Source organism: Eubalaena glacialis, chromosome 12 (genome assembly GCF_028564815.1).
Source record: "Eubalaena glacialis isolate mEubGla1 chromosome 12, mEubGla1.1.hap2.+ XY, whole genome shotgun sequence".
In the NCBI taxonomy this organism is placed as follows: domain Eukaryota; kingdom Metazoa; phylum Chordata; class Mammalia; order Artiodactyla; family Balaenidae; genus Eubalaena; species Eubalaena glacialis.
This window is the reverse complement of record NC_083727.1, coordinates 58,815,850-58,837,365: the sequence shown is the minus strand read 5'-3', so window position 1 is coordinate 58,837,365 and position 21,516 is coordinate 58,815,850. Positions and strand designations below refer to the sequence as shown.

Sequence of the window (21,516 nt, the reverse complement as noted above, 5' to 3'; positions counted from 1 at the left end):
GTACTGCCAAGAGCAACTCTGCATGGCAGATTCACTGAGAACAAAGCATTTGTTTTACTTTTAGAATTCTATTAAAGAGTATTTCATTTGTATAGATTAAAGGTCTAGATGCTGATGGGAATCACATTACTGAGTTCCATTTCCCTCCTCCAAACTCAGACACAAAGAAGAGTCTGGCTCTACCTCTCCCCCTTCCCCTAGTGAGGTGTATTCTGGTATACACACACATCCTCTAAGTTAGGTGTATGCCTAGTAAAGCCAGCCGTTTAGTGCTTCCCTGTGGAGTGGGACAAAATAAAATACGTGGGTGCACAGAACTTAGACTCTGAAATGAGTATGGTGAGGAGCTTGACTTAGCTGACTTTAGTAAAGGAAGGACTCAGCCCTGCTCAAGCTTTCTTGAGAAGTGCCTCATAGACCATGTTAAGGACCCCATAGGTAACCCTCTCAAGGGCAGCTCATGCTGTTCTCTCAGATATGATTGGCATACTGAAAGAGGAACTGTGACATATGCCATTTGGCGTATTTTTCAATTTACTTTTTTTTTGTTCTCTTTTTAATGACTTGTACCAGCGCCATAGACATCCTCAGGTACCTAGCCTCTGAAAGCAATGTGAAACGGGTAATTTGCAATCACTAGGACTTGCAGCTTGTCAATCTCACCCATATTTACACAGACCAAAGTAATCCTCTTATTCCATTATGGACAGTCAGAAATCATTCAATTTGCAGAATTAACCATCTGAGTCTACTCTAAACTTTATAATAGTCATGTACATATTTGGAATTACTCAAATTCCAATAGAATAAAAGGGGCTATTTTTGCATCATTGGCCTTCTCAGCCTTTCCTTAAGCAATATTCCACGACCACTCACAAGGTAAATGCCAAATTGCCATATGGGAAGCTCACTGTGATGCCCTTGCAAAGCAAATGAAAGGTGTCTTCGCTGCTGAAAGGTACTGTCAGCTTCAGAGAAATGCATCAATATTATGTCTATCATTTTGACTGGGAGACTGGCATCCATGATGCCAACAGCAGCACCAACATATGTACGACCTTCAAGCGAGTGGGAATGAATATACAGAGAAGTAATCAACAGTATTTGATCAGTTCATGCTGAGTCAAGATTCTTTGCAAGAATTTCCCTCTTCAACTCTGCCTTACCCTTTTCTGCTTTTGTTTCCACTGAATTTTTGTTTCTGTCATGTCAGTTTTGGAGCTGGCGGTTCTGGAGTTTGTTGACTTTATGTTAAGTGGCAATTCGTAAAAGATATTGCCAGATTTCCCAATTGAGCTTTTTTTTTTTTTTTTTTTTAACGGCTGAAGGTGATCAAATTACCTATGAGAACATGGAAACAAAGACATACAATTGATTTGGCTCCAAAGGCGCTGACTGAAATAAGAAAAGGATTGCATTAAACCGTGATCGGATTAAGTAGGAATGACTGTGCCTTATCCTAAACTTTTTAATTGGATTCTAGAGTCACTGTTACACGAAGTGCATGACCTTCTTTATATTCTGGCAGAGTTACTGCCTGGCCACTGGGTAAACCTCTGCAGCAGAGAGACCTACTTTCTGTTTCATTTTCAGGCTCCCACGGAGCCCAGCAGAGATAGCTGATAAGGAGGATTCCATACTGTGAGGGGCTCACAGACTTAGACCATCTGCTGGGAAATTAGGCTAAGGCACCCTTGGAAATGTAATAGTCTCATACTAATAAGTGGATCTGTGTTTGCTCCTTGTGGTTTTCTCCATTTGATTTGGTGATTTTAGTAGTTCCCCAAAAGTCTTGGGTTTTCCATAAACATTGCCTAGAAACCTCTTTCTCCTCCATTTTGTAGGTTTCATCCAACATGCTATGGAGTGGATGGCCTCACAAGGGTAAGGGATGACTTACCCTTCTCGTATGTGAGAGTAAGTATTATATGAGAGTGAATGAGGTTTACTATCACATTGTGATTTCAAGAAGGAAAGACAGGGATGTAAACAAACAACAACAACCAAAACATAAGTCAAAAACTATAATGTAAGATATGGCAAGACCAACCATCCTAACAGGGATAGTGTAACACCTTCATACAAACCCACGACACAAGTTGAAATATAGTTAAATCCAGACCTGTCACCATACTGCGTGTGACTTTGTTTCCTTCTCTCCATTGGCCACAGTGATCTCTCCCTGCTCCCTCCTCTGAGCTCCTCTACCACTGTCCCACCGCTCATTTGGCACTTGTAAATCTGTCTCACAGTGAATGGCATATCTTAAATTCCTTCTCTTCTAATAGTCTCTGTTTACTGTCTAGCACAAATATCTTACAGAGAACAGACGCTCACTTGCAAGTGATTAACAAAATAATTCTCATTGCAATAAACTGTTATTCTTCTCCAATCCGAATGACCAAAAATTCAAAAAACTGGCAAACTTTTCTACATAAATAAGAAAGAAATATCTGCTAAGTAAGCAAGTTTATGTGAGGGATTCTTAAATTCCCATATTATAATTAATAATGATCATTCTGAAATTCTGTGAGATCTTAAGTCAAAGAAACAAATCATAGGCTACTGTTTTAGTGGTATGTATATTAATTAAATGCACTTATTTTTTATCAAGTTATAATTCAGGCATGGCATATGTGATATTTAGGCAAACTAGAATACTAAATTAATTTCATCCTTAACCATGTCTTTGGCACCATTACAGTTGTAATGAAGGGGTGAGTAGGAATAGTGCTTTAAACATCCAGAGAAACACTTCTAAAAATCACTAATGAATACAGTATCTCTGCAATAGAAAAATATGAAAAGGATGTAAGCAGTGCACAAATTGCTGAGAAATAATTTTTTAAAGGTTTTGCCTCACTACTACTAACCTGTGTGAATTAAGGCAGCTACCAGATGTCATTCTTGCCTTTCAAATTGGCAAAGATTTTTTAAATGACAATAAATCTCAATGAAGGCAAGGTGAAATAAATGGGTATTTCTATATACTACTGGTAAGACAGTGAACTAGCAATGTTTATCAAGAGTCTTAGGAGTGTTCATACCTTAAATCCAGTAATTCCACCTCTAGGAATATATCTTATGAAAATAATCAGAGATGAGTATCAAAAGTCTATATACAAGGGTGTTTATCAGCATAATTTCTTGTATTTAATTATAAATAAATAGGAAGAACCAACAATAGAAGCATTACTTAATTATGGCCTACCAATGTGATAAAATATTATGCAGTCATTCATTTTTTTTTACTCTAACAATGTGAAAAATACTATTGGTAATGTGAAAAATTTTCTCTTTTTAAATCAACATGTACTGTATAGGCATGTATATGCATGTACCATAGTGGGAGGCAAAAAACTAAAATGTTAACAGAGGAGATCTGGAAAATAGATTAATGATGTTCTTTACGTTCTCTTTATACCATTCCACATTATCTTAGTTTTTTCTATAATAAACATGTATGACTTTTATAATCAGAAAAAAATTTATTGAAAAAGAAACACTAATTGAGGCAAATTTCAGGCACTCCTACCTCACGGTGAAATGGTTCCCCAATTTCTTTTCCCTATATATCCAGGGTTTCTTCTTTGTGAATGTTAAATTACAAAAGAGAGAAAGCACTACTAAACTTCTTTTCCCACAGGTTCAACTTCTCATGCACACCTTTAATAATTATTAAATGTCCAAATGACCTATGCTCTCTTGGTGCCTATACATTTCACTTACTTTCTGATCTATTTTCCACCCTTCCTACCTTACAGAATTATCTGTCTCTGAAGGCTTTCAAGTGTACTATAGGACTTTATGTTTCCTTCTTTGGAGACTATAACTTAAAATATTACTTATAACTGAAAAAAAGAAAGTCTTGTCACAGAGTTTCTTAAAACAATTTAGTTTCATATGAGTTATAGATGACATATTTGTCATTGTTTAAATGGCATAAACCCTACTTTGGGGCCACATTTCTTGTTCTGAGGAACTTAATTTTTTACGTTCAGAATTCATTCTATATCTAGCTACTAAAGTTTTAGGTATGTTTGTGAATCTTCCTGGTCTAAGTTCCAAATCCTATTGATCTTATAGCTGTGCTGTTTCTTATTTTCTTGAGGTGGACTTTAAAAGTTAGATTCGAATAAATTAAATGCAAAATGTGCTGCCTCTTTCATCAAAGGCGTAAATTAAAAATGGTCGGTCTCCTTTCCCAGGAGAATCCCTAATTTTAGCCCACTTCTGGAGGGAAAAAAAAGCCAAATATAAAGAAAGAAAAAAATGATATTAATATCAACCAAGTTTTTCTTACATTAAAAAATTTTCACAAATAGAAAATAAAATGCACACATATTATTCTGGTCCCCTCTTTTCCATCTCTTTGCATTCTGTCTCACCTCCCCACCCTCTCTGTCCTTCCCTCTCACCTTCGCTGTCAATTATTAAGCTGATGTTTTTCAAATATATGTTCTCTTTAGAACTCTTCCAATATCTAAGATAGATATGTAATGGGGGAACCCATCACCTAACACCTTATATTTGGCTGAGGTTCTATTCTCACAGGAATAGCTTTCTCACCTAGTTCTTCTGACCCTTACAAAGCTGATTCCTAAACCCTAAAATCCTCTGGCAGAGAGGGTGAAAGAGCACACCTCCTGTTTTCAACTCCACACAAACTCCAGGAACAGAAAAGATACCTGTAATCGCGAAGAAATAATCTTTCCCCAACACTGGGAAATTTGAATCCTATCCTCAAGATCTCAGGGTCCCCCAGTTCCCCCAGTGTATGAGGAGGCCCCACAGGCCAAACCTCATGGCACTGTTGGAAGCTCTGCCCTTTTCTACACAACATAAGGCCCTGGCATGTCTGCAGATCACAGAAAAGTTGAACCTCAGTCTTCGAACTCCCTGGGAAAAGATGCAGCAAAAAATGATGGCATGATGCGATGTTTTCAAATGCACAAAGTCTTCATCTGTTTAACTTAAATATTTTAAAATATGTCCTATAGCATTTATTCTTGATTAAACCTCTTCTAGATAGTTAATCATTTAACGGTTTCTTTACAGTTGCTGTGCAAACAGTTCATTCATACCTAGGACATATCAAATCTCACAGACGTGTTCTTTAATTGGATTCATTTATTTCTAATCTCCTTAAGTCCTTACTACTGTAATGCTTAACTAAATATACATTAAACTCTATTATTTAAACAGCTAAAATAAATTTGAGATGTATTTTATGAATAAGAACTCACAATTCAACAAATGTTTTATTATCATTATCATTATTATTATTATGTGCCTTGGGATTCAGATATTTTAAATTGCCTGGTAAATAAGTTGTGTTTTAACAAAATAAGTTCTGAATTGTTGCTAGAGATTTTGAATTGCCCACTGAAATGCCAAATTTTTCATTGTTGCCATATTTGGAGTCAGAGAGCTTGTATAATACTATACAGAATATACAGTTATAAATAGAGCCCACCACTAAAGACAGGATAGGCAGCTGCCTGCTTTTATTATCTTTAGGGCTGGAGATGTTTCCTTGGCTCCCACGAAGATGTCTCAAGAATGGTCTAGTGGTTGATACTCAATATCTGTTGTTAGACATTTATTTCTTTGGCTTTAGACAGATGGCTCAGAAAAGGATAATAGGGTAAGCCTCATCTATTATCTTTCATTGATTCAGTTTATCAGCTTCTTTCTCTAGAGCAGTGATTCTCAAATTTCAGCATGCATCAGAAGCACATGAAAAATGTATTAAAACACAGCTTGCTGGGCTCCACTCTTCAGAGTTTCTCATTTGTAGGTCTAGGGTAGAGCCCACAATTTGCATTTTTTTTTTTAAAAGCTTTCCCCCCCTTTTTTTTTTTTTTTTAATATTCCATTGGCTGGATAGACCACACGTTTCTATTTTTTCCTCTTTTTAAATTTTATTTATTTATTTATGGCTGTGCTGGATCCTCGCCTCCGTGCGAGGGCCCTCTCTAGCTGTGGCAAGCGGGGGCCACTCTTCATCACCGTGCACGGGCCTCTCACTATCGCGGCCTCTCTTGTTGCGGAGCACAGGCTCCAGATGCGCAGGCTCAGCAATTGTGGCTCACGGGCCCATTTGCTCCGCGGCATGTGGGATCTTCCCAGACCAGGGCTTGAACCCATGTCCCCTGCATTGGCAGGCGGACTCTCAACCACCGGGCCACCAGGGAAGCCCCACAATTTGCATTTTTAACAAGCTCCTGGATGGTGCTGATGCTGCCAGTCAGGGGACCACACTTTGAGAACTAGAGCAGTTGTTATCAGGGATGAGAAAAACTAAAAGAATCAGTTGAAAGAAAGGGCACCACAGAGAAGATGGAAAACCACTGAAAAGGGAGGGAACATTCCAAAGACAAAATTCACACTTTCCCCAGGGCCTGCCCTGACTGCATATATTTCACCAAACTACGCCCATCCCTGACTGTTTGCTTCCTTTCAGCCTCCTCTTGGGCACTTCCTATTCCTGCAGACCCTAAACCACTCAGAGCTGTAGGGCTTGGTCTTCAGGCTGCTTCTCTAGTAACACCCACTCCCTAGTGATCTCAGCCCCTCCACTGGCTTTAAATTCCATATGCTGATGACTCTCATCTTCAGCTCAGACCTCCCCACTCCAAGACACCCAGATCCAACTGCCTACCTGGTGTTTCTACTCTGATGAACGACAGGCATCTCAAACTAAACATGTCCACACACAACCCTTGACTGCTGCCCTTTCCTACAAATCTGCTTCTTCCCATGATTCACTCAAGTTGCTCAGACTAAAAACCTACGTGCTGCTCTTGACTCCTATTTTTTTCACAACTCATATCCGGTCCATCTGCAAACCCCATTGGTCTACCTTCAGAACATCCTGAATCTGATCCTTCACCACAACCTCCCTCTTTCAAGCCATCATCTTCCCTCATCTAGGCAATTACGATCATTTCCTAACTGGTCTCCCTGTCTCTTCCCATCACCCACCCCAAAGCCTATTCTCCACATCAGCCAGACGATCCTTTCAAAGCTTAAATTACTTCATGCCATGCCTTTGGCTCAAAACTCTCCAATGGCTTCCCAAAGCCTTTGAGACCCAACATGATCTGACTCTGCCTATTCTAGCATCCTCTTTTTCTGCTCTTCCCCTCTCTCTCTCTCTGCTCCAGCCATAGTGTCCTCCTCCATTTGTCAACTTGTCAAGCTGACTGCCACCTCAGGACCTTTGCACTTGCTTCCCCCTGCTGGAAATGTTCTCCCTGCAGGTCTTGGTATGGCTGCCTCCCTCCCTTCATTTAAGAGTCCTCAGAGAGGACTTCCCTGACCACTTCCATCTCTTTGTCCCTTAATTTTTTTTCCCCCTCATTTCCTGACATTATACAACATATTTACTTGTTTATAAGTACTATCTATTTCTTCCCACTAAAATTTATGCTCCATGAGGGTAGGAACCTTGTCTGTCTTGGTCATACCAGAGTCCTACCACAGAGCTTGGCATGTGGTAGACACTGGGGAAATACTTGCGGAGTGAATGCAAGAAACATGCCTAGTTTTCAGTAGAGAGGACTATGCTCTACAACATTTCTTACCATCCTCTTAATTACAGTCACAGAAATTAAGCTGATTCTAAGAATAGAAATTTGTTTATAATGAAGTCAACAAGATGAGACACAAATAGAAAAGAGATTACAATGTGAAATGCCATGTAGCATCTCTAAATATTTTCCCCTGGTTTTCAATTAACCTTCACAATAAATACCACCCTGCACTTTGCTATTTCTTTAACTGCTTTAATTGCAGGAATGAGATTGACACCCACTCTGCCCTCCCTTTTGTGGGCTTCTTCCTTCCAGCATTTCTGAGCTGTATCCCTGCAGGGGTCCATTACCCAAATCCAGCACAACAAATACTTCACTTTGCCAGGACTGTAGCAAGATTTCAACAGCTAATAGAAATGCTGTGACCTTACTAGTCTCTTAACGGCTTTTAAAAAATTAAAATGAAAACTCTTGTGTTGCATTTGGTTAGTTCTGGAGGAAAAAAAATGCTGCTCTTTTCCTGTCATATAGTTGGACACCGATATCAATTAATGGGAGTGTTGAAAGAAGTAAATCTCGTGGGTCCTTACCTTCAGCCACCAGAACACATTACAGTCATCACAAGCGCAGAGAGTGAAATGAATGGCCGAGGAGCAGAAGCAAGCCACAAATCCCTAAAAATGCTCTGAAACCAGGATTCTATTTTTATCGTGGTTTTCAGTAGGAGAAGGAGAGAGCCAGCACATTCTCAGATTGCATTACTAGAGAATGTTGCTATTCTCAGAGAGATGTAAAAAGTGGCAAGGGACTTGGATTTAAAAGTACAAACACAGAGAGAATCCCACTTTAATGGGTACCATTATGACATCCAGTTCAACATAATGAGGCTATTTCCACGATCTGGCCAGCAGCCCACATTAGCACGGCTTTACTGATGTGGATACAACAAATTCTGTTTGAACAAGAAATCCCAGGGAAAAAAAAAAAGAGATCCTTTCACAAGCTCTATCTATTTAGCAATCAATCAAAGGAAAGATATCCTTCTAGTAAAGACAGCAGCTTGCATTTGAATCCTGGTAAAATATTAGATGTTCTAAATAAAATAATGGTCTACAGGTGATGCTTCTGGACTGCTGTTTTGTGAACATGTCATGACTGTTGGTGCTTAAACTGGTGGAGGGGAGATGGGCTGGGGCCTGGAAGTCAGCATACTGCATGGCAGCTGGCTGGTTCTGGTAAGCAGTGGAGACCCCGTATTGAACAAGAGAGTGAACTATCCATAGACCTTGGTAAAATCTCTGCAAAACATCCTATTACCTCCTGAGCAATAGGTGGAATCATATAAAATTGCCAATTTTGGACTATTTCAATATACAGAAATGGCAATTTCATATGGTTCACCCTAGTACAATGTTACCAGCTTAAAAACAGCATATCAAAGAGGAAATTGGATGGGCTCTGGAGTCTGGACCCTGGGTTGGTATGCTCACTCTTGAGCTGTGTTATATTGGCTAAGTCACTTGGCCTCTCTGAGCCTCTGGCACAAAATAACCACCCCTCAAATGCGAGTCCTTCTTATTCCCCAACCTTTCTAAGCTTGGCAACAAACAAGAGCACCTTCCCACCCCTCCTTCAGCTTGGAGCTGACAATCATCTTCCAGTCTCTCCAGGGCAAGGCAGCAGCAATGCCTGGGAATTTCCCTTTACAAAAGAAAAGTTTAATTATATTAACCTAAAATAATTAGCAACACTTCCTAAAAATGTAATAAATTGGCAAAGACTATTTTGACTCTAGAGAGATTCTTCAATTTAAAATTTGCTGAGATGCATAATCCTATTAGAAGTCAGCCCCACAAAATATTCAAAAATCACATTCAAAGCAGAACAAAAATCTACTCAACATCATTCCAACAGGACAAAAGTCAACCTGGGCACAACTGCTCTCTCTCTCTGGCTCAGGTAATGAGATACACAGGACCTGCCCTGGGTAATGTCCTTGTGAGAATTAAAATTGGACTTCTTAGCCTGCAATCAGTTACCTTGCTGCCAATCATGATCTCCATACACATACACACACACACACACCTCTCCAGGGGCGCCCTAACAGTCCCAAGGTACTTTGGGCCCTCTTCCTTCTAATTGTGGATGGAAGCACTTCCCTCCAGGAAGGAATCTCAGTCATCAGCAAACCTATGGAGAAATCAAGGTAGGCTATAGCTTGGACTTGCGCTTATTTCTTTTTCCTGCAGATATTGTCTTGTTCATTTTGATGTCCTCAGAACCTAGCACTGTGCCTGACACATAATAGGTGCTCAATAAATCATTTATAAATGCTTAAAGACCTATTAGCACTAACCAACTGAAGGATGGTCTCACAGTCCTTTCCAGATGCATCAGAATGTTTGGTGACTTCTCATTCTTGGGCAACCCTCGGCCTTCTGAAGACTTGTGCTTTCCCTCCTTCAGCCCAAAGACTCACAGACGTTTATTCTGCATTTACTGGCAGGCCAAAAATTATTCTATTTAATTTCACTGAAATAATCACCCTAATAATTCACACTTATCCCATGTTACTTTGTAATCAGGCACAGTGCCAAGAACTTCACACATTATCCATTTAATGTTCACAACGACTCTATGAGGTAGATATAATTATTACCTGCATTTTACAGATGAAAAAAGAGACAGTGAAGTTAGGCAATTTGCCCACAATCACAGACTTAGTGGCAGCGCTGGGATTTAAATAGGCAACAGACCCAGAGCCCAAACCCTTAACTAATATGCTATATTGCATAATAAAATGTAGTGATATCTCATTTCATAACACATTTTTCAAATATCTTGTAAAACATCCCTATGGTTATCAGAGTTTGAAACATCTCAGTAAGAAGCCTAGGGGTTAGGCTGCATCATATTCTAATAGTAGGATTACAATGTCAAACGCAGCACTGGGGAGGCCACATAGCTTCTTTGCACCTCCCTCTCCTCCATTCTGCTTCTGTTTGTCGTCCTAATGTATATTTCACATTTACTTCCTACAAATAATTTTTAAAATACAACCATTATACCACTGTGGTGCCACTGTGTATTCATTTCAATAAGATTTTAAGTTCAATTCAGAATACTGACATCCCTTAAAACTTTAAAAACTATGTCCTATGCCTGGATGCTAAAAATATATATATTTATTATTAAAGTCAGAGGAACATGTTGAAGATATACTAGTACTCATTAGGGAAAGGTAAGAGCTTTGGGGAAAATAGTTTCCAATCCTGATGGAACACGCTCAGTTCCAACAAAAAACGTTCAGGTAAAAAGGTAGAGACAGAAAGAAACCCAGCTTAGACAAGAGCAGTGAGACAAGCACAGCTGAATCGAATTTGAAGAGTGACTAACTGTCACAGAAATACTTATGGAAAAAGAACAATGGGACAAATGTGTGGAAGTCATTGTTTCATCTCAAAAGATCCCACTTCTGTCCAACCCTTAAAATTCTACTCCTTCCCTGACACCTCCACCTTCATTTCAAGCTCCTTTGAATTCTGTGCCCTTAGCAAATAGTGCAAGTGTACCATATCATTTCAAACTAGACTAATCTAAGTTCTTAAATATTTAAATGAAACTCTTTTATTTTGTCAACTAAATTGTAAACTACTCAAGAGAAGCCAAGACTTCTGCTTCATGTATACATGCAATAAATCATTGCAATCTGCCATCCTCTGTAAAACACTGGTGAGATAGCCATACCCAGTCCATGTAGAGAGATAGGGAACATACAAAAGCCTCCACTGATCATCAAAAATGCCACTGTCGCAGGTTTTATTCACTTTAAATTATAATTACTGACTTGGTAAAATTGACAAAACACTGGTTCCAACTAAATTAACCTCAGAAATTTGATAAAAGCTTAGTTTCTTAGAACCCTCTTTTTCCTTGTAAACACCATTTCACCATGTAAGGCACCTTCTACCTTGCCTGGCACAAATAAGGCACTGGGTAAATGCTGGCTTACCTCCATCCAAGCAGAAATCTCAGCTCCCTCTAGAGCATACAGTGACACCAGTGAAAAACAGGGTGAGCTTAATCAAACTATAGAAGCCACCACACACAAAGAGCACAATGCTTGGAGGGGTGTGAATGGAAGGACCGGGGTGGGGGGAAAGAAAATAAACACTTAAATTTGTGGATACGAGGATTTTGAAATCCAAATTAAAGAGGGAATTATTCATCTCCTTCCAAAGTATTTCAGTTGATGTCACATAATTGGCAAGAGCTAATAACAACAGTTAAGATATTTTGAGCATCTGCTTTCTGCCAGGTACTGTGCTATACGTACATTAGCTCATTTAATCCCCCTTGGTCCTTAAAAAGTGTGTGCAAATGTCTCCATTTCACAGATGGGAAAACAGAGGGTCAAAGGAGTAGAGCTGTGCTCAAAGTCTCACAGCTATTATGCAGCAACGCATATTCGAACCTGGATCCATCTGACACCAAAGCCCACGCCTTTCCCTTGCAGGTTGCTTCGAATGATACTGTGCTTTTAAAAAAACAAAATCACGATCCTAGTGCAATATAACTTCCCAGAGTAAAAGTCACAGACGGTAGACAGATGGCCCAGACTCAGCCAGACCCCAAACGTTGTCAGTGCCCAACAAAAGCAAGTTCCTCTCTCACGGCCCTTAGCCCTGCCCTCACCATGGACCACCTCTCCCCACTGCCAGCTCTCTGGACCTTGGGATGCCTGCAGCAGGGGGAAAGGAGATGGGAAGTTACTCCTTCAGACAAGGCAGAATGTTAAATCCCTCCACTCATAGGCACTCGGGCATTTCCAGGTTCCATCTAAACTCCAACCAATCCTTTTGGCATGATGGCTTAAACACAGACACCAGCACTTCAACCCAAATGAGTTTTCTATCACCGCCTGTTCATCTGGAAAGATGTCACAAGCCAATGAGAACAGAAAATAGGAAAGCACTGGATAAGGGGAAGGAAGTAGCAGCCTTTTACTAAATTATCAAGATACGCATAATCCAAAAAAAGTAAATCAACTATCCTTCAATTAAAAAAAAAAAAGGTATGCATAATCCACCCACCTCCGCACACACACATCTTGTACCAAACATAACAGCGTTTGCCTCATGACTACACTAAGTCAAAAGACAAAAACATGTTTCTCTGGAGTTCCAGTCAAGCCTTATTTGAATTTGTCCATCCATTCATAATAACATGGATGAATCCCTGCCTTCAAATGTAATGATCCATGTTTTTCCACGATGTGACTCAAAGATCAGAACCCTTCTCCTCCCAACAGCCAGAGAAGAGTGGTCAGGCTGGTCATTTAGTAAGCACCAAGCGGCCTCCACCCAGGAAGTAAAGGGGAGGTCCTGTGAGTCAGTGCCATCCAGGTCAGGGTAACAGCAAAGGAAGGAGTGGAAGCCAGAGGGGCCTGCGGAAGGGGAAGCGGCCAGGCAGCGGCACTGCCAAAGGGCCAGAGGATGACACACCTGCCCAGAGCATGCTGGGAAGCTCTCCATCCCCAGCCCCTGAACAGAGTCCCCAGGGGATGACCTTTTCTGCCATTATCCTTCAAAAACAGAAAAGGGCCAGTGCTGACCCCCGGAAACACTCTCTCTCTCTCTCTCTGTCTCTCTCTCGGAAATAGCCTGCCACCACAGGAGGTAATTTGGTGTCTCATGTGATAAAAAAAGGATGACTTGGTTTGCCAATTCACTGACTTTTGTTTAACAAGAACATAAAATGTTAAATCTGGTTGCAGAAAAGAAATAATTAGTAATAGCAATATTGTATCTGTGTAATCTAAAGGCAAGCAATTCAATAAAAAACTAAAATGTTTGCAGGCCACATTTTTTCTTACACAGTGAAAATGCCCTTAAAGGAGAAAAAAAGGATACATTCTTAATTGGATGTCGTTGAGAAGGTAGCACTGCTAATTTAACCCCCTCAATTGTCAATACCTGTACATACTTGTGAAGCAGCAACACAGAGGCAGCATTTTCATGTTCCATCATGAGACCAGATGAAAGCCCATCCAGAAGTTGGGTGGCCTAACACTACAGGCCTTACTCATTTAAAGCCATTCCTCTCTCCCAGACATTTTCTCCCCCACCATCACCATACAGAGAACTGGGGGATACAGTTGACATTCCAGGCTTTAACTCTGGCTTCACTACTTACTCAGCAGATCTGACCTCAGCTTCCTCACCTAGAAAATGGGGAGTGTTATCCTGGCCCCAACCACTGTACAGAGGTGTCAAAAGAGCAAATTAAGTAATGAATGTGGCAGCACTTTAAAAGAAATATGTATTCAGCATGGGGGGAAAATGTTGAGTATAAATGAGAAATTCAAAACTAAATACAGATCATTTTGATTAAAAAAATTACAATTAGTGAAAAGTGTATGAAAGATAAGGTTATTTAAGTGAGTACTGGTATTAGGTACTGTAAAACAGACTAAATGTCCCAGCCCTTTCCTTTAATAAAGTGTTTTGGTAGTTATAAAATTATTATTAATTACTATTAATAGCTTTGGTTGTTATAAATTACTATCTATACAAATGTGTTTTCAATTTGTTTCTATGACCATTCAGTTACATAAAAGATCATTTGAAAAGGACAAAAGGGGCTTTGATGTTCAATATTATCCTAATAATAATTCAACACAATTAGGGATCAAACCTAATTTATGGGTATACATTGGTACATGATTATTATTTTGCATGATCAAAAACATTAAACCTATGCAATGAGTGCTCCATCGATCTGAGGCACAAGAATAAATTATTTCATATTTTGGTGTAGATTGCTAAGTCAAAAGGTGCTTCATTTGACACTACTTGTAATAGAAAAGGGTGGTTTTGCTACAAAAGCCAGTAAAATAAAGTCCATTTTTATAACTACTCAAATTATTGGTCAAGTTTTTAAAAAGCATTTTCTAAAAGTTCCTACTAGTAATAGCAATAATATCACTGGGCCTTTAAATTAATTAAAAAATTTTTTAAATTTAAGTGCTCAAATTAGCTCAGCACTATTAACACACTTGAAAGGCAAACTAATATGAGCATATTTTAATGTCTGCTGCTTTATGGTAAGGATACGTAAGGGTTTATAGTCACAGAATATGTTAACACTTAAAAACCCTTTTTAATTGTGAGAACTACAGTGGTTTTATGCAAAGAAGAACAAAAATTATGGGACCTGCAATAATTACAGTGTAGATACCATCTTTTTTTTTTCTTTTCTATGAAGAAAGTATGTCTCCTTTGGCATTTGCCCTAACTTTTCTACAAATTCAAAGGATTATTCGGTAGATAGCAAGTGTTATATAGACCACTAATGTAAATTGTCTCTATTTGTTCTGCTTTCTGTAACACTGAGATAGAAACTGTAAGACAGAAAATTACTTTCTTCTATATGTTCAGTGAATCACTCTAAAACAGCATGTGAGATTTTCCACTGAAACACTGTTCTATTCTAAACTTAGGAAATAAACAGAGAAGGCTTCTTTACCAACAACAATAACAACAAAAAAATGGTTGAAGATATTAAATGTATCTGATTCCAAAATTACCAAATTACGCTGAAAATCTTCTCTTACTTTCCAAGCGAAATATCAGAATTGTATTAGCTTACAATTCTCATTAGAAGTCTAGTTTAAAATACACTAACATTTACTACTATATCCTACAGAAGTCGCCTCACAAAATATTGTCTATCAGTCAACCTAAATGAGGTCACGCATCAGTGAGTACTTGATGAATTTCAGTGGTGGATTGTCTTTAATGGCATTGGTAAACTAGATCTCATGGATATTTTTGCAACCTTCTACACACAGTAATTTGAACACTTCAAATGTGCCATAATAAATGTACAGTGGCTATGTAGGAGAATGTTATTTAAGGATGATGCATCATGATGTCTGTAGCTTACTTTAAGATGATTCAGTGGAGAAAAAAATGTATATACAAATAGACATACATATAGGAAGAGAGAGACAGAAAGCAAATATGGCTTGTATTATAGATGATGTGTATATGGATATTCATTGTACTATTCTTTCAACTTTTTTGTATGTTTGAAAAATTTACATTTTAAAATATTTTAAAATGAGATGGTCACACCTCACTGGTTGATCCTTAAAAGTAGATTTAAAAAGTTTAATTTTTAAAACATAAAGAGAATCAAGACTGTTCATTTTTCTAGAAATTACTTTTCACAGTTTATTGGGTGTTCCACATTTTCAATTTTCTTCACATTAAGTACTAATGTTTTCCATCTGAACTGGCTATGAATAACTAACACTACTAATTAAACAAACTCGAGGAAATACAAATTCAAGAAAATTACTTTGGTTTTACACAGTATGCTCTTTTTCACTCTCCATACTTTCTGTCTGGACTTTCCCCACATTCACTGTTACTAGACACTAGCTGCATTCACCTCTCCTCTTGAAAATAATCAGGGAGCAGGGCCTGTCGTACTTAACACTTATTTCAAACCCCGTGGGCACTCAAAGTTTATAAGAAAGATTTTTTTTTTTAAGCTAACAGGGTATGTGTGTCTTATAGAAAGTCACGAGCTGGTCAGCTTTTTTTTTTTCCTGTTTTGGGGTTTCTTTGGGGGGGGCGAGTTTTAATGAAGAGCTATACAAGCTTCAGGGAACCTCAAGGACCCAGAGAAAAACTAAGAAAAAATTTTAAATTTAATCATAATGTCTTCTCCCTTTCTTCTCCAGATTTCCAGAACACCAACATTTTGTACACTGGTCAGACAAAAGCCAGTAAAAACACCACCTGCCTCTAAAATTCCTACAGTCACTGTCGCAGCCGCTTATTAAAACAAGGTTACTGAACATTTCTAGTCATCATTGCTTTTGTTAGATAATAATGACTAATTTTTCTAGGCATATTTTAACTTCAACAATAAATTTACCACCAGGAAATTAGACAAATGAGTTTCTGGGACTGTGTATAGAATAGTGGGCCTGTGCCCTTTAAAATGGTCACTTTCATGAAAAACAAAAATGGCATGAGGAAATGTTCTAGCTAAAAGAGACTTCGAGAAACAGAAAGCTGAATGCAATGTGTGATCCTGGATTGGATCCTGGACCTTAAAAAAATAATAGAAGTTTTTCTACAAAGGACATTATGAGACAACTGGAGAAATTTGAATAAGGTCTGTATATTGGATAATAGTATTGTATTTGTGTTAAAGTTCTTGCTTTTCATAATTCTACTGTGGTTATATGAGTGAATGTCCTTGCTCTTAGGAAGCACACACTTCAGCTTTTAGGGGTAAAAGAGCATGATGGCTGTACTTACTCTCAAATAGTTCATAAAAAGATAGTAATATTTGTGCATATATATGTACATGTGTATATATTTGGAGGGGGAAAGGGAAGGAAGGGAGAGATTGGGAATGACAAAGCATAGTGACAGAATGCTAACCACTGGTGAAAATCTGGGTGAAGGCTATACAGGGGTGCTTTATACTTTCTTACATCTTTTCCAAAAGTATAAAATTATTTCAAAATGAATTTTTAAAAAAATACTTCAAATAAATTCCCAGATTTGCCCACTTAAAAAAGTTTCTGATGAATGTAGCTTCCACCAAAATGCCACACCTTCATTTGACCAATGACTACTTAAAATTCTCTCTACTTTCATGACATGAAAACCCCTTCACAAAGTATGCTATTAAACTGTCTAAATTTGGAAAACATCTGGCCTGTCAAGTTATTTGGGGGGCTTGTGGTTTTAAGTATATTGTTTGAGATGGTGTATTTGGAAAGAATTCACTTATCATTCTCAGGCTTCATAGAGAACTAGCCCTGAAAACAAATGTATGTGGTAGTTCACTGCTACCATAGAGAATCAATAGCCATCTATTTAATTTGCTAAGACAATGTAAATTAGTAACTTCCAGCCAGATGTGTGATATACACATCAAACAAACTGCAACCTGTTCATTATGAAAATCTTGTCAACACACACAGAGCCACTTGATGACATTCCATCTAAGGCAGTTTCCACATTTGCAGCTATAAAAATTGTCCTAAGAATTTTTATACAAAGAATTGGAGCTGAGCCTCATAAAAGGGTAATCAATTTCAGCTTTTCATCTTGTGTGCTTCTGTGTGTTTATTTCTACTTTCATTCAGAGGTATAAAACATTCAGAAAAATGTGTGCAATGTTATTTTTCCCTCTGTAAATCATTTATCCTCATTACATCTTTTTAATCTGATGTAGAGTTGGGAGCCTAATCCTGCAGCTCTGAAGAAGTGTGTAGAGTGAAGAATGACAGAGTCAACAGAAGAAAGAAAGTACACTTATCCCCTGGAAAACAAAACAGAATATTTCAAAATGACTCTAAACATAAATTAAGTTTACCCATTGGGAGGTCTAACTTGCATTCTGATCATTTATATGGGGCTGTGTGACTATATACCCGCTGTTTGATAAAAAATGATTATAACCACAGGCACCCACCACAGAACAGAGTGTATGTATAATGCTCGCGGTGTCTCAGACATACAAAGCACCTTCTTAAAGAATGTCCGTTTCCTTTCCATGGTGAGCAGACATAATTTTTCACTCTCTAATACTTCTACTCCACAAAGTGGCGTATTTTATGAATTATGTTTTGCCATTTTCTCTTACGTTTATTTTAACAATATGAAAAACTGCGTTCATAAAATAGATGGTTTTGTTTCATGGTACCCCAAATACTGGTATGTTTTCTGCTCTCTGTTAAAATCCACAGCTCTCTTGCTATTACAAGAACCTAACAGTATTTGTTTTAATACCATTTACTAAAAGGAAAGAAATAAAAAGGTTCTTCTTAATAACCAGCTATTATTCTTGAATACTGAATCCTCATTTAAACCAAATTCATTTTCCAAGCCTACTGAATTAAATTTTCTTATTAAACAGGGCACAGAGTAAATAATCTTATTGCCAAGCATAATATTTCCAACTACTACATTTTTAATTTGTTAATTTAAAAGAACGTGAAATGAATCTACTCCTCATGGCCAATAGTACAGTCTGATTCCAAATAACACCCTTTAACCAACTTCCTAATGCCAAAATAGCATTTCTACTAAGTGCCCTGGTGTGTCAACGCTTCCAAAGTAAATAACTGCTGAGGTAACCTAAAATCACAAGAATTTCAACCTCTACCAAAAAGAAAAAAGAAAAAAGAAAGGTAACTCTGCACACAAAAGGGTTCTTCATAAAGGCTTCAACCCCAAGCAATTCTATTTTCACAAACATTATGCAGAACGTGCTTTCTTCACGAGAGGCACACCAGGACACGTGATCAGCCTGCAGGGCCACACCGCTAACCAGAAATGATTACTGTTTCTGGAAAGAGTAAGGCTCCAATGCAGCCACCGAGGCCGCCCAGCCAGCCGCGCCCGCAGGTGGCCCCGCGAGGCCGGCTCCTCACGCAGCGAGGATGCTGCACAACAAGCCGGGCCTGGGCGCCCGCCAAGACTTGCAGTCTTAGCTCAGGTCGGGTCCCTTTGCTTTCTGGAGGTTCAAGTTAGACCCTCCTGGTCACTTAAACCCCCTTTGTGGTTCAGGGAAGGAATCACTCTCTCAGAACTCTTAACTTTGATTGGAGACTCTGGTTAAAATTAAGAACTTCAAACCCAGCTTTGAAAAAGTGAAACAGATGTCCTGTTTATTAACTATAAACGGCTCCGTACGTGGGACCCTCCTCTCTCTCTCTCTTTCCTGCCGCATTGTTTTATTTAATGCAGAGTTAGATTAAAAGGTTAAAAGAGAGTAGAAAGCAAATATGGACTGTGGATGGGAAAAGTCCTAAATCTTTCTCTAGAACGTAAGAGAGTCTCTTCATAACGGCGAAAGTGCTGGAGCTGCCCCTCAGCCAGCGCTCAGGGTCAAAACCGGCGTCCCCCGCGGACCCCAGTCTCGCCTAACCCGGCCGTGCCCACCACCTGAACCCTCGTGGAAACCAGGGTCGCCTGCAGTGGGCAAAGGGGTCCCAGACGTGCACTCACGTGAGGACATAGTTGACGCTGACGATACAGTGCGGCCTGGACGAGCGGCTGTTGTGCACGATGGTCGCATAGCTCTGCACCCACACCCAGCCGCCGTGCTTCGCCAGGAACCGGTAGTATTTGGTGGTCACCTGCCCCTTTACCAGCACTGATGGAGAGACACAAGGCAGCTGATGGGGAAAGGACCCGCTCCTGAACCGGTCCAAATGTAATCCCTGGCTGTGGGAGGGCGGGTCCCCCGTGAGCCCTAATAACTGCTCCCAGGGCAGGAGGGAGAGACAACCAGAACGTTCCCAAATGAACCGACTGTCCTGTTCATTTGCAGCGAGTGCTCCGGTCCCTCACGGTTAGCAAAGAGGGCAACACTTAAAGTTGGAGGATTCCCGGCACTCGATGTTCTACCTACGGAAGGGAGGGTCTGGGCCGCTCAACTCCGATGCTCACGTTCCCTGTCTCGGAGATTAAACTCAAAGCAAAGCTGTATCCAAAGCTGAAGCGAGTCAACGCGCGTGAGCCTAGTGGCCGAGCCTCGGTTTCCGTTTCCATCTTGGTGGGGGAGGGGAGCGGCTATCAATAGGAGAACAAGACCCCTCCTGGGAGAACTTCACCCAGAAACTCAGAGGCTCTCCCTCGGCCTGTGTGAGGGCCCGCGGATGAGGAGGGAAATGAGGTGGGGCCGGTGCTGGGACAGGCGCCCGCAGGGCCTCTCCTACCATCCCCCCACCCCTCCCCCCACCGTCCTCCGCCCCGGGCCGGGCAGCGTGGCGCCTTACGCAGGTGGTGGGCGCAGCGCAGGTGGAAGGTGTCGCAGCCGTGCACGTGGTGGTACAGGGTCTTCTCAATCAGGTCCTGAGGCTCGTACCCCGTCAGCTCCGCCACTCTGTGGAGAGCAACCCCGGCGGGATGAGCGCGGGCTGCTGGGCCGTCCCCACCCTCGACAGCCGCCTCAGCGCTGGGTGCCCACCCTCACTTCGCAGGGCCCCGTCAGTTCGCCTCATCTGCAAAATGGGCTCATAAGGTAGACGAGGAGCTCTCAGTGACTGAGCGGGGGCCGCCCTCCCGCTAGGGGTGACCCCTTCCCGCCCTGACCGCCCACCTGGAGTCCAGGAAGATGAGCTTCATGTCCAGGCTGGCGCGGAACATGAACATGTTGCTGTGCAGCTTGATCTCCGTGACGGCGCTGGGAGGCAGCGAGTGGCCCACGGCCACCAGGCCCACGTTCTGGTAGCAGCCGTCGAAGGGGGACATGTCCAGGCTGTACTGGCGGATCTTCAGGTATCCGCTGCAGTGAATGACCTGAGGCGGACGGTGAGGGCAGGAGACTCAGCCACAGCCAGGAAACATCCAAAAAGGGGGCGAAGGGACTGAAACATTTGGAGACTCTCCTCGGCCACAAACACCTGTGGGTCACGCCCGCGCATTGAAGTGTCCAAAGTTATTGGGGCTCCAACGTGTCTCAAGTTGTACGACTGTACTGCCCCAGTGAGCTCACTTGGGAGCTGAGGAAAATACAGAGGCCTGAGCCCGGCCAACCCTAATGCATCCGGATCGCGAAGTGGGGCCCTGGAACCCGCATTCTGATCATGTTTCGTGCTGTTAAACAAGAAAAACTTGGATGCCAGCTAAAGCGCTGGTTCTTAACCTCTGGCAGGGGAGGGGGCAGAATCTGACGCTGTGAGTAAACTCTACGAATCTACCGAAGTTACCGACCGTTTCAGACGCTTTACACACCCCTAAGGCCCATTGCGTGCCCCAGGTTAAGACCCCCAGCGGCCAGGCAGTACCCGGACCCAGTGAGACGTACGCAATCTTAAAACGTAGTCCCCAGGTGTTCGCGAAGTTTAATGGCCCTGGTGGTGCGCCAGGCGCTGTGACGCGTGCGGGGCACTGTGGTCCCGGTGGCCGGAACCTCCCTCCCAGGCCGCCGCACGCGC

At 40.8% G+C, this 21,516-nt stretch overlaps 1 protein-coding gene across 3 annotated transcripts in view; it reads right to left on the bottom strand.

Annotated features, from left to right (window-relative positions):
- Positions 1 to 21,516, bottom strand: part of SIM1 (SIM bHLH transcription factor 1) — a 67,487-nt gene that overhangs the window by 30,463 nt on the left and 15,508 nt on the right. For all 3 annotated transcript variants that reach the window (XM_061206766.1, XM_061206767.1, XM_061206768.1), the window contains exons 7-9: positions 20,679 to 20,878; positions 20,356 to 20,462; positions 19,583 to 19,730 (exon numbers count right to left, since the gene is read on the bottom strand). In XM_061206766.1, coding sequence (XP_061062749.1) covers positions 19,583 to 19,730; positions 20,356 to 20,462; positions 20,679 to 20,878 — 455 coding nt within the window. The remainder of the gene's footprint in view (positions 1 to 19,582; positions 19,731 to 20,355; positions 20,463 to 20,678; positions 20,879 to 21,516) is intronic.